This window comes from Patella vulgata, chromosome 2 (genome assembly GCF_932274485.2).
Source record: "Patella vulgata chromosome 2, xgPatVulg1.2, whole genome shotgun sequence".
Lineage (NCBI taxonomy): Eukaryota > Metazoa > Mollusca > Gastropoda > Patellidae > Patella > Patella vulgata.
In genome coordinates, this window is record NC_065880.2 from 68,191,732 (window position 1) to 68,207,583 (window position 15,852).

Genomic DNA, 15,852 nt, shown 5'->3' on the forward strand with positions numbered 1-15,852 from the left:
TGTTTATAACCCAAAGATAATGGTTCCTTTCAATATTTGTGCATATCGGATCGTAACTTCCTGAATTATAGCCCTTTTACTGTACAAAAAATCGTGTTTTTAGCTTGTGGTCCCTCTAGAGGTCACAATTATTATCCAATTTAAAAAACCGTGTGAATATATCACCTTTACACCCTAATGATGGTTGATTTCGAACAACGGACAAATTGGCAGCCCCGTGCCTATATAGTGTAAATCTGGTATATATCAAAGTTATTGACCATCTAGGGTTCGAATATGTCACTGTTACACCATATTGTTGGTTGATTAACTTCCAATTTAATGAAAATCGGACCAAAACTGCCAGACAAAATGGAATTTCTGGGATTTAATAATTTTGACATAGTTTTTGGTGTTCAATTTTGTTTCGGGGCATATCTCATAAACCATTCAAGATATCTTCATGAAACTTTGTACAAACGTCAACCTATTAAATAAGCTGTGCCTTTGGCTAATTTGTAATTTCTCAGATTTAATCATTTTTGTGTTTCCACAATTTGACTTAATTTTTACGTACAATTTTGTTTCTTGGAGCAAATTTTATAAACCATTAAAAATATGTTTTTGAAACATTGTACACACATCATCCTATTACAGTAATTGTGCCTTTTGCTAATTAGAAATTTGTCGGATTTAATAAATTTTGTGTTTCCATGGAAACAAAATTCTCTGTTGAATGATTTTTGAATTTTTACTACACATTTGAATTAGAGCATATTTAAGAAACCGTTCAAGATACCTTTATAAAACTTTTACATTCATCACCCTAGTATTTTATTTTCTGATGACCATCCTCCGTCCCAATTTCATTCCCGGAGCACATTTCATTATCCGTTCAAGAAATCTTTTTGAAACGTTGTACAAATGTCAAATTATTATAGTATTTTATTTTCTGATGAAAAAGCTAAATGTTTAACATACAGCAGCTGATTGAGGTAGGCAATGGTTGTCGTGCAAACCTAACAGGGAGTAGCGACCATGCTTTGCCGAGCTACGGTACTATGATCAGAGTATGAATCTTCTGACTAGTCCCATTCATATTCCAAGAAGTTGTTTTTCCTTATGCTTTCCAAACAAGTGCAAAGGTGCGAGACAGTGATGACTAGTCATCTTGTTTAGCTTGTTCTCTGTTCATCTCTTGCAAAATGTGGGTGTATCTGGCATGGCAACCTCTTGTTACATCTGTGATAGGACATCTGTTATAAAAAGTGGGGAGAGGATCCAAAATTGATACGGTTTTCATGTTTATAATGACATAATTACATCTTTAGAGCGTACAAATTTAACTTGAATAAATGTGTGTGCTATGACTTTTCTTTTTCAGAGGAACAGTTAGAAAAGGAAGAAAATATACGTATGAGTTTATTTGAGAGAGGTGCCATGGAGAATTATTTATCACATTCACTGATGAGAGAAAGAGAATTATTAGATAATAAAGTATCTAGCACTGCTGAAAGGTGTGTATTGTGGCCAAAATACGTATTGCAATATATGCCATATATGGCAATACTTGACAAAAAATATTGCAATATTACAATATTGCAATACTTCGATAAAATCAGAGTTTATCACAGTTTTATTTTGAATAGTCGATTGTTTTTACAACTTCGGTCTTGTCTTTGGAGATTTTGTAGCACCATAGGTCTTTTGTCTGACTACATATTTCTGTAGCCTTGTGATCGTCTAGAATTTGTCTCTAGCTGTCTTTACTTCTGCTTCACGTTGTGTATTTACTTCTTCCAGTTTCTTAAGACGTTTGTCTTACCAGGAATAATAATGCATAGTTCGCTTCTACATTTTATATAGCATATAACTGAATACAGGTATACAAGCATAGCACAAATTACAATACTATATAGCTAAAACCACTTCTCCACCCTATCCAGCCTCTCGGCTGTCTAGGAACTCAGATGTACCCTCGATCTCTGGAATCTAATGCAAGTCTGACTTACAGGGTTCCCCGGTTTCTTTTAAAGGTAAATGAATATCATGCACAATAACGCGTGATCATGACCCTGAACTTGTGTAATTAACAAAATGATTGGTTACTTTAAATCAAATGATGCAATTAGAATAATTCCACTCACAGTAATTCTGGTGGTAAATGAGTGACATATGTTTTCGATAAATAACTCTTTTTTATGTGTCAACTGTCAATTACAGACTAAGTTGATTTAGTGCACACTATATATGTGAATATGTTTGAAATTACTAACTTGCCAAAGATATTAATTAATGAAATATAAAGGCATCTTATTTCAAGAGCAAAAATTCTAGCAATATTATTACATTCGTCCCTTCCTTTAAGACTTTTTGCTCGGTATTGGGTAAAGATCCCTTGAATCCTTTACAATAACCATACCAACATCTGTAGAATTATATAACTATTCATAAATGTAGCAGAAATCTAGAAAATCAACATATATCACCTCCCCCACTTGCAAGATTAATGCTAAATGAACAGGTAGGAGACTCTTAAAAACTTCCATGTGCTAAACCCTATAATTATTCATGCAACAGGCAAATATCAATGATACTATACTATATAACAAAACTATGAAATAAAAACACAAATAATCAAAAATCAAAAGTCAAAAGTTGCATGCAAAAGTTCTCCAAAAAGTTCATCACTGTAAAATCCTATGAAAATCCACTAAGCCTAAACATAGAAAACACAAATTGTCTTTTTTAAAATCTTCAAGTGTCCTAATTGCAAAACACTATAACACATCACGTAATATTTATAAAGTTCAGGTTTCACATTAAATTATGTCTCAGGAAATGTCAATTTGGTAAACTGGTAAACCATTTCTTCTTCTTGGATGTGTATTGGTCTGTTTCAGCTACCATAGTATCAAGTTGAAACTTTCTTTTTTTCTCCTTAATATGATTGGTTTGTACAATTTTATCCGTCAATCAAACATGTCATTGCCATCAGACCAAGAACTAACTATTACTATTTTCTTTTTTTTTAAAACTTTATGTTGCTATTAGTCTAACATTATTATTAATATATTATTTCGAAAACGTATTAGCAAATCTTACTGTAATTAAAATTAAACTTTATTTAAGTATTAATAAACTTTGATGTGTCCCTTTAATTATAAATTTTCAAACTAAGTTTGACCTCTTGACCTGAACTGAGTAATGGACAATTTTAGAATTACGTTTATGTTTTATAATTTCCGTTTCTGTTTTAGAATTCCTACACTGTTATTTTATATTTCACCATCAGTAATGTGACCTTTTTGACCTAATCATTTACAATTTTGTATTTCGTTTTTTTTTTTTTATAAACCTTCCTATCAGACTGACACTAACACAAGCTGAGCTCACACCTATGACAATACCAGACTTTAATTTATCTAGGATAGAACTGTCAATCAAATATGGCCACTATATGAATGACATTCCATTTTATCCTACAGTACCTATTCCATTATTAGTATTATATAAACATTATTTAGAATCCTGTTCAAAGCAAGTGACGTGCACTTCACTCCCTCGGAACACCAGTCTATATTCTATAAACAAAACAATTAGAACATACCTAACTTTTAATAACACGTACAGTTAACTATATCCTATATATATTGTGACTTTTGCACACGTCAAATTTAACACAGTGTTAGAACCTACTGTTTATAATAATTCGACCTAATGTCAAATTACACATTCCTAACACAAATTAACGAATCACAGTAGAAAGTACGGCCAACTAGGAAACTAGAGTTAATCACTCACAAACGTCATCCTTAGATCTGCCGTCTTCCCACTGCGATCCGGAGATAACATTAGTTCCTTACTTTATTCCCTATTCCGTTTCCTTATTATTCCTTAGGTATATCAAAACAAATTTTCTTTTAAATCCTACGCCCTAGAGATCCTCACTTTAACTTAAATTTTATTACTCAAATTTACTACAGGTCATGTTAACCTGGCAATATACATACCTAACTCATGATATTATATTGTTTAATAAACCTATCAATCTCAACTTATGAATGACTCTAATTTATTCTCTATACAGTTAAATTTTAACTACTTAGTTTCTAATCAGATTTTAACTTTAAAGTAATATTATTTGGTCTTTAAACAAATTTAACACATTTAATTTACCAAACAAAATGTATTTACCCAATTTTTCGAATATCTCCACCAGATTTTTTCCACCAGAATTTTTCTGTTGCTGGATTGTACAGGTTTTCTTCTTAACGTCTTCAAATATGTATTCTTCTTCTAAAGTGACTTCTTACCCCAAAGGTCGAAACTGCGTTACGGCAACCATAGGTCTTTTGTCTGATGTGGAGAGCGGACGTTGTCAAACCAGTCGCCACATCCTACGTAGAACCCATGCATCTTTTCTTACTACATATTTCTGTAGCCTTGTGATCGTCTAGAATTTGTCTCAAGCTGTCTTTACTTCTGCTTCACGTTGTGTATTTACTTCTTCCAGTTTCTTAAGACGTTTGTCTTACCAGGAATAATAATGCATAGTTCGCTTCTACATTTTATATAGCATATAACTGAATACAGGTATACAAGCATAGCACAAATTACAATACTATATAGCTAAAACCACTTCTCCACCCTATCCAGCCTCTCGGCTGTCTGGGAACTCAGATGTACCCTCGATCTCTGGAATCTAATGCAAGTCTGACTTACAGGGTTCCCCGGTTTCTTTTAAAGGTAAATGAATATCATGCACAATAACGCGTGATCATGACCCTGAACTTGTGTAATTAACAAAATGATTGGTTACTTTAAATCAAATGATGCAATTAGAATAATTCCACTCACAGTAATTCTGGTGGTAAATGAGTGACATATGTTTTCGATAAATAACTATTTTTTATATGTCAACTCTCAATTACAGACTAAGTTGATTTAGTGCACACTATATATGTGAATATGTTTGAAATTACTAACTTGCCAAAGATATTAATTAATGAAATATAAAGGCATCTCATTTCAAGAGCAAAAATTCTAGCAATATTATTACAATTTATTGTTTACTGCAAAGCCTAAATAATCTGACTGTGAATACACATTTCAGTTTATTTGAATGAATTCTGATGCAAAGGCATACAGCATATAGCATGCCAAAGTGTTGGAGATCGTTCCGAAAGTAACTATTAGTAACGTTTTTGCAAAACAAAACTTTTACAGGGTTTAATGGACTCGAATTCCAATAAAAACATTATTGTCTTACATCACAATAACTTATTATTCGTCAGAAATATTTTATTCTTATTGTCCCCCGCCTGTCTGTCTGTGACACTTTTTGGGGCGCAATAACTCTCCTTCTAATTGAGGTAGAACGTTCAAACTTGGTGTAGGTGTTTATTAGGTCAATGCCTTGATGGAGTTTGAAGATGAGCATTTTCTGCTTAGAGTAAGCAGAGATAAGCAATTTGAATGGTTGATGCTTTGGGTCACGATAACATTAGAGTATAGTTTTATTACATCAATACCTTGACTAAGTTCGATAATGAGCATTTTCTGCAATTTATTGGATAAAGACTTTGGAACACAATAACTCTCCTTCTAATTGAGGTAGAATGTTCAAACTTGGTGTAGGCGTTCATTAGGTGAGTGCCTTGATGGAGTTTGATGATAAACATTGTCTGCTTACGGTAAGCAGAGATAAGCAATCTGTTTGGTTGATGCTTTGGGGCACGATAACTTTGGTTTTAATTAAGTGAGAGTGATGAAACTCTGCATATAGATTCCTTATATCATTACCGTGACTCAGTTCGAGGAGGATAATTTTCTGCATAGGCTAATAGACCGGAAGCTCAGCGCGGGGAGGTGTCCATCAAATGGGCACAAAACCAGACCCAACTTTTCTAGAGTAAAATTTTGCGTAGAATACGATGCCGAGTGGTAATCAGTCCGCCGTTGGGACGTTTTCGAGATATTCGGGTTCAAAGGTCAAATGAGTTCATTTGCACTGAAAGTGAAATGAAATGAAATGGGGTTTAACGTCCTACTGTTCTGCTCCTAACCTGGGCTAATGAAGACGGGCATACGCCATACAGTGTGCTATGAGGGAAATTTTGCCCGGACAGCGGCACTACGGCCTACTCTTATATCGAATTCCAACTGCCAAGGGATCTTTTACGTGCACGCCAATGTGTACACGGGACCTTGGTTTTTCATCCCATCCGAACGACTAGACAGCTTTCCTTGTCAGGCCCTCCGTCCTGCATCACTGACAAGGGAGAACCACGCCGGAATGCACTGAAAGTGAATGCGCAGTCATTCTTGTATTATGAAAAGAAGCTGAATAATAATTAGACTTTCAATAAAAATGTAAACTTGGTAAATTCACCTTTAGTCTTAGTGACCCTGGGGGTCAAAAGGTGAAATTTACTGTTTTTGCACTAGGAAGATTTAAAAACTAAAGCGAAACCTGTTCTAATTAAAAATAGAAACATTTAAAATTTATCTCTAGGGTCTTAGCACCGAACTCTTACTTTGTAACGTCGAAAATGATCTGGCATAACAGAACCAATACACTTTGAAAACTGTTTCAAAAATACGTAAAAACTGTCAAATCGAAATCTCTCCGATTTATTTTCACAGCGATTATTGTACATAAAGATACTAGTTAATCTGTGACAAGAAAACGAGATTAAAAGTTTGCAATTTCGCCCAAACATGGACGCAGATAAAATCGACGGATGCATTGTACATAGTAGTTCCCAGGATGTTTATGCCGTATTGGTGAATGTTAGCGGGGAAAATTTTGGCAGGCTTTGTGACGCGGCCTGCAGGCTGGAGTCCAGCCATGAAACTATTCAATTGTTTTTTTCAGACAACTAGTATCATTGTGTATAGCATTCGTTGTAAAATTAATTCGGGGAGATTTTGATTTAACAGTTTTTACGTATTTTTGAAACAGGTTCTGAAGCGTTTTGGTTCTGTTATGCAAGATCATTTTTGACGTTCCAAAGTAAAAGTTCAGTGCTAAGACCACCTAAAGATAGATTTTAAATGACCCTATTATTAATTAGAACAAGTTTCGCTTTAGTTTTTATATTTTACGCTCACATTTATTATTTTAAATCTTCCTAGTGCTAAAACGGAAAATGTGACCTTTTGACCTCTGTGGTCACAAAGAACAAAGGTAAATTTAGCAAGTTTACATTTTTATTGAAAGTGTGATTACTTTCGATCATTTTCAGCTTATATTCATAATACAAAAAAGACTGCGCATTCACTTTCAGTGCAAATGAACCCATTTGACCTTTGACCCCAAATATCTCGACCCCAACGACGGACTGATTACCACTCGGCATCATATTCTACGCAAAATTTTACTCTAGAAAAGCTGGGTCTGGTTTTGTGCCCATTTGGTGGACACCCCCCCGCGCTGAGCCTCCAGACTATAAGGAGCAACAAGCAGTTTGATTGGTCAACCTTTTAATTGAGGTAGAATGTTTAAACTCGATGCAGATGTTCATTAGGTGAATGTCTTATGCTCTGTGATAAACATTTCGACCTAAATCTAAGCAATTTCATTGGTCAATGCTTTGGGATAAGATAACTTTGATTCTATCTGATAGAGAGTGATGAAACTTAATAGTGAATAGTTGATAAGCAGTTTGATTGCTTGATAATTTTGAAAAAATAAATGTGCTATTAATTAATATGTGTCCTCTATTTATTTTGGGATTTTGACGGGGGACATCAGCCTCACTGTCGGCTTGTTTACTTTTGTTCTGTTTTTCTTGGGTCACTTTGTAAAACCATACACCACAATTTAGTAGCATAGATTGTCTTACATTTAGACAATATTTGTTTAATTATTATTTCATAAGTCAAAAGTAATTAAGATTGACTGGTCCAAATATAAAAAGAAATAACACTCCTGTGTTTTAGAAAGTATACTGAGTGCCATGGAAAACGCATCACTTAGTTTTTCGTATAACAAAATGATCCTGTAAACATATCTTATTTATTTTGCTTCTTATTGTGAACAATATTCAAATGGGAACACATCAATAACAACACATTTCTACACTTATGGATGTTTAATCTGTAATCAACGGTACAAAGTCAAAGGGGTTAAAACCAAAAGTATGACACAGACGTTAGTAGCGCGCGTGTGTCCTCCACGGGCTCTTACGCACGCTGTGCAGCGACGTTGCATGGAATTTACCAATGTTTGAAAAAAGCCTGGAGGCCTGGGGCAAATTGTTCCATTCTTGGACAAGAGCAGCTTCTAAAGCAGCAATGGTGTGCATCTGTGGTCTCAGATACAGACGGCGTCCAATCTCATCCCAAACATGTTCTATCGGTGCCATGTCCGGAGACATGGCTGGCCAGTCCAAGACATTGATGTTGTTAGCAGCCAGGTAGTCCATACATAAACGGGCGGTATGCGGACGTGCATTATCCTGTTGGAAGTGCTGAAGTTGTGGGTGCGCTCGAAACATCGGAACAACAATTGGTTGCAAGACATCATCACGGTAGGCTACAGCATTAACGCGACCCCTGCAAATGTGTAGGGCGGTCTGATGATGAAATGTGAAGCCTCCCCATACCATTACACTTCCCCCACCCCATCGATTTGTTCCCCAAGACGTCTCCACACACGTTGACGGCCATCAGCGTGATAAAGATGAAAACGACTCTCATCACTGAAGAGCACACTTTGCCAGTCTACTCTTCTCCATGTCTGGTGTCCTTGAGCCCATATCAAACGCCGCTGACAGTGATGATCTCTGAGGATAGCTCCAACATAAGGTCGTCGTGCACGGAGTCCTACTTCTCTTAGTTGACGTCTTACGGTGTTGGCACTTACTGGTCCTTGTCTTCCGACGACTGCTGCACCTGTTCAAGTCGCTGGGCGGAATCTGTCACGCGGATGAGTGACCCAGATGTAGCGGTCTTGAGCCTGGGTTGTAACGCGTTGTGGACCAGGACGTTGACGGTCACGTGTTGATCCAGTAACTCGAACATGTTCCACCAACCTTACAATAGTGGACTGATGACAATTGAAGTGTCTGGCAATAGCACGTGTAGACATGCCAGCCCTGGACATTCCCATGGCTTCATTCCGTTGATTTTCAGTAAGTCTCGGCATCTCTAGCTCGATTCCTTCACACGTCCAACAACAAATTACGACAGATTGAAGTTTCACAGTTCATGTACTGCACATTAAGTTGAAAACATGCTTTTAAAGGGCTCACACACAATGCTGCACGTGAATATTGGGGTTTTCATGTGCATCTCGTGCAATTTTTTTTTTGTGCACACGTGCCGATATTTTTTGCGTTTGGGAGCATTGTGTGAAACAATAGTTCATAGTATTGCATAATATTATACATACAAAACCACCTAGTAATAAAATATTTGGGAAAAAAAAGTGATTCGTTTTCCTTGGTGTCAGTATATTTATAAACAATCTAGCTAATAATTATGACAACCGTCAAATGCCCATCGAATATGAAACAAAAGTAGAAATATATTGATTCGGCAAATATGTATAGATACAGTGTATTGTGGACTATCGTATTGCTATATACAGTCTTAATTATATCCCAACAAAGTAGTCAGTCTGATTATACAAAGTAGTCAGTCTGATTATAACAATAATAATAACAAAAACTTTATTTAATGAAAATTTACATCTTTATTTCATTTTTATGTGCTTACATGTAACGTGCATGCATACTGTCATCGCCTATGTCTTACAGTTCTTGTCCGATTTTGTTCAGAAAAATGTGATTATATAGTACTTGAATGACTTAGCTTCTGTGGGTGTATGCTTGCTGCCAGTAGCAACCTATCTTTAATTATAAAGCTTAGAACAGACATCAATTTTATAGATTTTTAAAATTTTGCTCTGTGGGATTTGTTTACAATGATTTTAGATTTAGCTGAGCACTGTCTTTGTTGTATTTGAATTAAATATAATTGCATATAAATGTGTAAAACTCAAATTGAACTAAGAAATGTTTTATGGTCCTGTTCATAGGCCATACTCTTATGATTTATATAATATTATGGAAATTAAGTGGTCTCCTTGACTTAAAAAGATCAAAAATTGTTCTTCATATTCATAGTCAAAGTATCACCTAAAATACTCTTTTCAAATTGTTATTATTTTTTTTGTGATAAATGTGATACATAAACTTATGTGGGTCTTTTCTCATTATTGTAGATTAGAAATGGTGATTGATGAACTTGCTCAAATTAAAGATAGTGTATCAGTCCATGATTCTTCTACTGATGTTACAGATGATAGTGATAAACTCATGCCAATAGATGATAGTGATAAACTTATAACTCAACATGCAAGGTAATAAATATAATAACTAAATTAATCACTATATTATCCCACACCAAACAAAGTTGGGAGGGGGGGGGGGATATTGAAATGGGCTTTATGTGTACTTCTGTTCCATTTTGCTTCCCAAACATATTTTGTAATCTGTTCTAAATATCTTTTTGAAACTTTGTACACATATAAACCTATTATATATGAGTTGTCCCTTTGTTACTCAAATTTGATAATTATTTGTGTTTTCATGAAAACAAATTTGACTTAGTTTATTCCAGAGCATGTATCCTAAAGTGTTCAAGATAACATTATCAAACTTTATACACACATCAACCCATTAGTTGTGGCTTTTGCTAATTGAAAATTCTCAGTTGACTTATTTTGTGTGTTTCTGGAAACACACTTGACTTAGGTTGTAGTATTCAAAATATCTTTATGAAACTTCATGTGAAATTTTATTTTCCAACCTGCTTCTAAAACTGAGGATATAACTTTTCAGCCCTCTGATATCTTGCTACCCTAACTATAATAGTATAATTTAAAAAAAACAAAACAGGTTGAGGTAGTTCAATTTATGTTCACTATAACAAGGTAGCATAATTAAGATTCTCCCCCCCCCATCCTTTTATACTCCCACATGGAAATGTTGTATATTGCCATCACCTCCGTTCGTGGTCCACAATTGCTTGTTAGCACTCTACAAACTACGTTTATTATCTGATCATTTTAAAATATATATATATATATATATATATATATATGTTAACAGTGAGACGAAGAAGCCTATTCAATTTCAATAATTTCTGTTAATTACATCTAGAGTTATGGTGCTTCTTTCACTTTGTAGAACCTTGTGAATGTTCTAACAACTCAAGTTATCGTTTGATCTGTATTAAATTTACATGCATTATTTAAATTAGTAAAACAAAGAATCCTATTGAATTTCAGCACTTTTCGTTTATAATTTCTAGTCTTATGGCCCTTGTTGAACCTTGTTGACATAAGTTATCATCCACTCTGTATGAAATTTATATGCATTATTTAGAACAGTAAAGAAAAGACGCCTATTGAATTTCAGCAATTTCCTTTAAATACTTATAGTGTTATGGATTTTTTTGGACTTTGTTGAACCCCTTGTATGAAATTGATTTCAGTGTTTTGTAAAAGCCCCTTGTTGACTGCTCGGACGATTTAGCTGCTGTGGGCATATGTTTCGTTGCCTGGCAGCTTATCTTTTTTAAATCCACCAAGATACACATTAATTTTCAATAAATAAACTGTTTTGAACATATTGGAACCATATTAGATTATTTTGTAGCATACATTATTGTTAGTACTGTAATATATTATTATTACATCTATTACAGTAAACTTCGCATAAGTGGAATCTAAGTGGACTGACCAATTTTATCAGAGTTAAGCGAAGATCCGAGTTAGCCGAAGACCGAAATTCAATCTTAGCTCGATTAGAAATAAACTGAAAGAGCCAGTTAATAATTGATGCAAAGGCACATTTCAAGCTTTTGTTCGTATGTGCGAGTAGATAAATTCCGTTTTGGTGTGAGTCGATAAATTCCGTTTTGTCGCCATCTTTGAAAAATGTCCTAAATTTTCTCGGAAAGTGTCTCGTACAGCAGACAGTGAGTTTCCAATTTTTCTGGGAATATTCTATTATTGTGTTGCGTCAAATAGTCTGATTTAAGTCAAAATGATAGGGGAAAGTATTTTGGGACTCTGTGCATGGAATAGGCCTACCTAACCGGGTTTTAGACCATCTACTAAGAAAATATATAATTAAAGGGTAGTGAGCAAGAGAGTAAAAGGTTATATTTTGTATTTCAGATCACGGGTATCAGATGAAGTGACTTATTTACGTCATTGTTTAGATGATTTGACAGATCAGATGGGTCGTAATACGGCTAAACTTAACCAAATGATGCACTTAATGGAAGATGTAATTAGAAAACCCAAATCACACCCTAAAACAATGGATTTAGAAATACAAGATGCCACCACAGCTTAGAAATATTTTATTTTATGTACGCAGTTTTGTGATATATATGATCTTTTTACCTCAAGATGTGAATTTTATTATTTGTAATTAGTGCTAAATTGTGATAGTGTTAATCAAATGTATATAGGCTTGATTTTTTGTTGGAAGCATTTATAATCAAAATTTAAAATCTAGTATGCACATAGACTTGAAAATATTGCAAATAATTCATCTGTCCATCCGTGTGTTTACAATTCTTGTTAACAAGCAAACCATTAAACATTTTAAAACGGGTGTTGTTCTACATCATACAGATAGGCCCTATTAATATTGTATGTATATTTTAGACTATTCAACAGTTTGTATAAACACAAATTATCCTTGTCAAACCCCACCCCTAAAATGTATGTTGTGTTAGCATCCAACACTTGTTCTATGATAAATAATGAATGTTGTAAAAGTTATTCTCTGTGTAAATCATCTTTACCCAAGGCTGGATAAACCAATTTTTATTTGCTAAATATTTGTGATCCTTATATATAATCTTTCATAACATTTATTAAAGGTACATTATGTAAGATTTAGATAGAGAGCTGACTGTTTCATTCAAATTATTTTATTCTGAAGTTTTGACAAGATGTGGCATAGATTGTACTTGTTATTTGAGATTTAGCCTTACTTCACTATTTTTAAATTAAATGATTAAATAGCAACCATGTTTTAATTCGTTTAAATCTCCTTTAAAAAACAATTCTTGCCATTATGTTTAAAAATTGAAATATTTTATTTTATATAATCATAAAAAAATTGAAATGTATTGTTTTATGTGATAATTTAAAATGTTCTACGAAAGTGAAAACATAATTATTTCTACCTCTGTTGCTTATAGGTTGTCAAATCACTGTTATACAATCATGGACATCATTCTAGCACTTGAAAAAAACATTCACACAAAAGTTTGAAGTATTCTCTATTTGCCTGTGGTACTTTGAAATTGTATAATTTCTTTTTACTGGAATACAAAGTCTACATAATGGTCATGGGGAAATCCACCAGGGTTGTCTCGATTGTCAAGGTATGTGGTCAGACATACATGGATAATGATGTCTTGTTGACTGAGACAACCTGCACACGCATATTGATCTAATAATAACACCGCTAGATGGAATCGGCAAACCCCAATGTTGATGTCTCAATTTGAAAAGGACATATTTGCCAATATGTCAACTGAAAATAGTGAATTGTAGGATTAATAGGATTATTGTTTAACATGGTTGGACTGTTTATTGATTCCATGACATTTAAGGCTTTATTTTAAAACATATGATTTTGAAAAATGCAACTATCGCTTTAATATAATCATACGAAATTGAAATAGATTGTTTAATATAAGCATAATCATAGAATAAGTGGCAAAAGTTGTGTCTTGATCATTTGAAAATACTAATGTTTAGAACAGACATATGTAGTAATTACTATTATTCAATGCAAATAAAAGTTTTATACTGTAGGCATTTAGGTCCTATCTATTAGAATTCTCAATACTTTTTTATTCTATTTACTAAAATGTAACCTTTTCTATCAATATAATATTTATTCACAGAATGATGGTTTATATTTAAGATAGACTTTGCATCTTTGTGTCAACTTTCAAATTATGGAAAATAATTGAATATTAGAAGATAATTGGTCTAGTCATAAAGTTGAAATCCGTCCATAATTTACACATCTGTTATACTATATTTTTATATTCATATATATATGCAGATGCATAATTTTTAAGACCCTGTGTGTAATTTTAATACTGTCGTTTTTAAAACATTTATATTCTGTATGTCTTAATATACGGGTCTTCTAAATCAATAAATGTCTTAAACATGTACTGTTAAATATAAAGTAGTAAATATTTATTTTAGAACCAGAGTTTAATGTTTTATAAATTTGACCACAGCAGTGACTTATAGATTAATCAAACATACATTTAGTAGGTGTGTTTTAGAATGGTTCAAATCTCTCCTCCGTGGTAGAACTCTGCTAGTGGTCATAAACGTCAGAAAAGATAGGAAGGTGAATGATCATGAAGTTATGGTGTCTCACAAGGATATGTATTTGGTCTTCTTTACAACACCAGGGTAAAACATCAGATCATTATTCTGCTAGACTATTATTAACAACCGCATATTATTACAAGACCACAGCTGTAGACGACAGAAGCAGTTAAGAAATCTTGGTCAATTCATGGCACACATACGACCATGTGTCATTAGAGACATGTCACAATATATTATGGGGCTGTCACACATTGACGTATACACATTGCCAACGTATGAGAAATTTAGCAAACACGATGGTATACGTTATGGGTACGTTTTTACAAGTTACGAGCTCGCTGAAATACGATGGTATAAGTTGTTGTAGCCAAACGCGGTCCAGAATTTTGTACATGCATAAGCTTTTCTGCGTATGCCGACGTATTGCTTACACGTAAGGCGTGCGTTAGAAGTACGCGACAGGTAAGTTATGCGCGCGTTCAGGCACGTTACATGTAAGTTACTCATAAGTTGACATACATCGGCTACCAGCAGGGCAATTATTGAGCACAGTACGCGTAACTTATTTCTAACCTATAGGCAACGTACTTCTGACGTCCTTAGAACTTACTGAACGTGTTTGAAACGTGTGTAGAGATGAACATGTGCAGAAGTCTACAATCATGGTCATGGCGGACCCTGAGAGGCTGCGACAAGAGTACCAAATAGCCGTTATACGACATCAAAATGACCTGATTGACTTGGCACTATACAAGTTGCGAGCCAATAGGAGAAATAACTTTTATGTCCCAGAGCATGGGGTTCTCCTGCACGAAATCAAACATGGACTTCTCCTCAGCATCTAAGGTATATTGAGTCTTCTTGGGGCTTGAGAGGCGGTCGAGGCCTGCTTGTCGTTAAGTGCTTGAGAGGACGTCAAGGCCTCAGATGCCGCCACAGATACTACTGAGGATGCATTGGATCTTGCACGAGGGCGATATTGGCTATCATCGTCAGATGAAGATGGGGACGAGGGTGAGCGTGGAGTAAGGATGAAGATTGCTTAGGTCGTCCCCTCCCTGCAACTTTCCTTGATTTATTTGGAGGCTTGTTAATCGATGTAGCATCTTTTCTTACTACATATTTCTGTAGCCTTGTGATCGTCTAGAATTTGTCTCTAGCTGTCTTTACTTCTGCTTCACGTTGTGTATTTACTTCTTACAGTTTCTTAAGAAGTTTGTCTTACCAATTCGCTTCTACATTTTATATAGCATAGCCGAATAAATATGGATACAAGCATAATAGATAACAATACTAGCTAAAACCATTTGTCAACTCTAGCCAGCCTCGCGGCTGTCTAAGAACTCAGATGGAACCTCTGGAATCTAATGGAAGTCTAACTTAAAAGTTTACTATAGATATCTTATATAGCACTGACGTATACCATCCACATGAAGCCTGTTCATGGCCCTGAACCTGTGCAATTAACGATATGA

General features: G+C 34.5%; 1 protein-coding gene and 1 long non-coding RNA gene across 3 annotated transcripts in view; one reads left to right on the top strand and one right to left on the bottom strand.

Annotated features, from left to right (window-relative positions):
* LOC126812191 (transient receptor potential cation channel subfamily M member 2) overlaps positions 1-14,225 on the top strand; it is a 47,928-nt gene extending 33,703 nt beyond the window's left edge. For both annotated transcript variants that reach the window (XM_050538437.2, XM_050538435.2), the window contains exons 25-27: positions 1,364-1,496; positions 10,214-10,351; positions 12,176-14,225. In XM_050538437.2, coding sequence (XP_050394394.2) covers positions 1,364-1,496; positions 10,214-10,351; positions 12,176-12,356 — 452 coding nt within the window. In that variant the 3' untranslated portion in view covers positions 12,357-14,225. The remainder of the gene's footprint in view (positions 1-1,363; positions 1,497-10,213; positions 10,352-12,175) is intronic.
* On the bottom strand, positions 1,824-4,877 carry LOC130010773 (uncharacterized). Its single transcript, XR_008786044.1, has 2 exons — positions 3,846-4,877; positions 1,824-2,919 (listed from the first exon to the last, which is right to left on the bottom strand). It is a non-coding gene; the product is annotated as an uncharacterized LOC130010773 (long non-coding RNA).
* Positions 14,226-15,852: the final 1,627 nt, after the last annotated feature.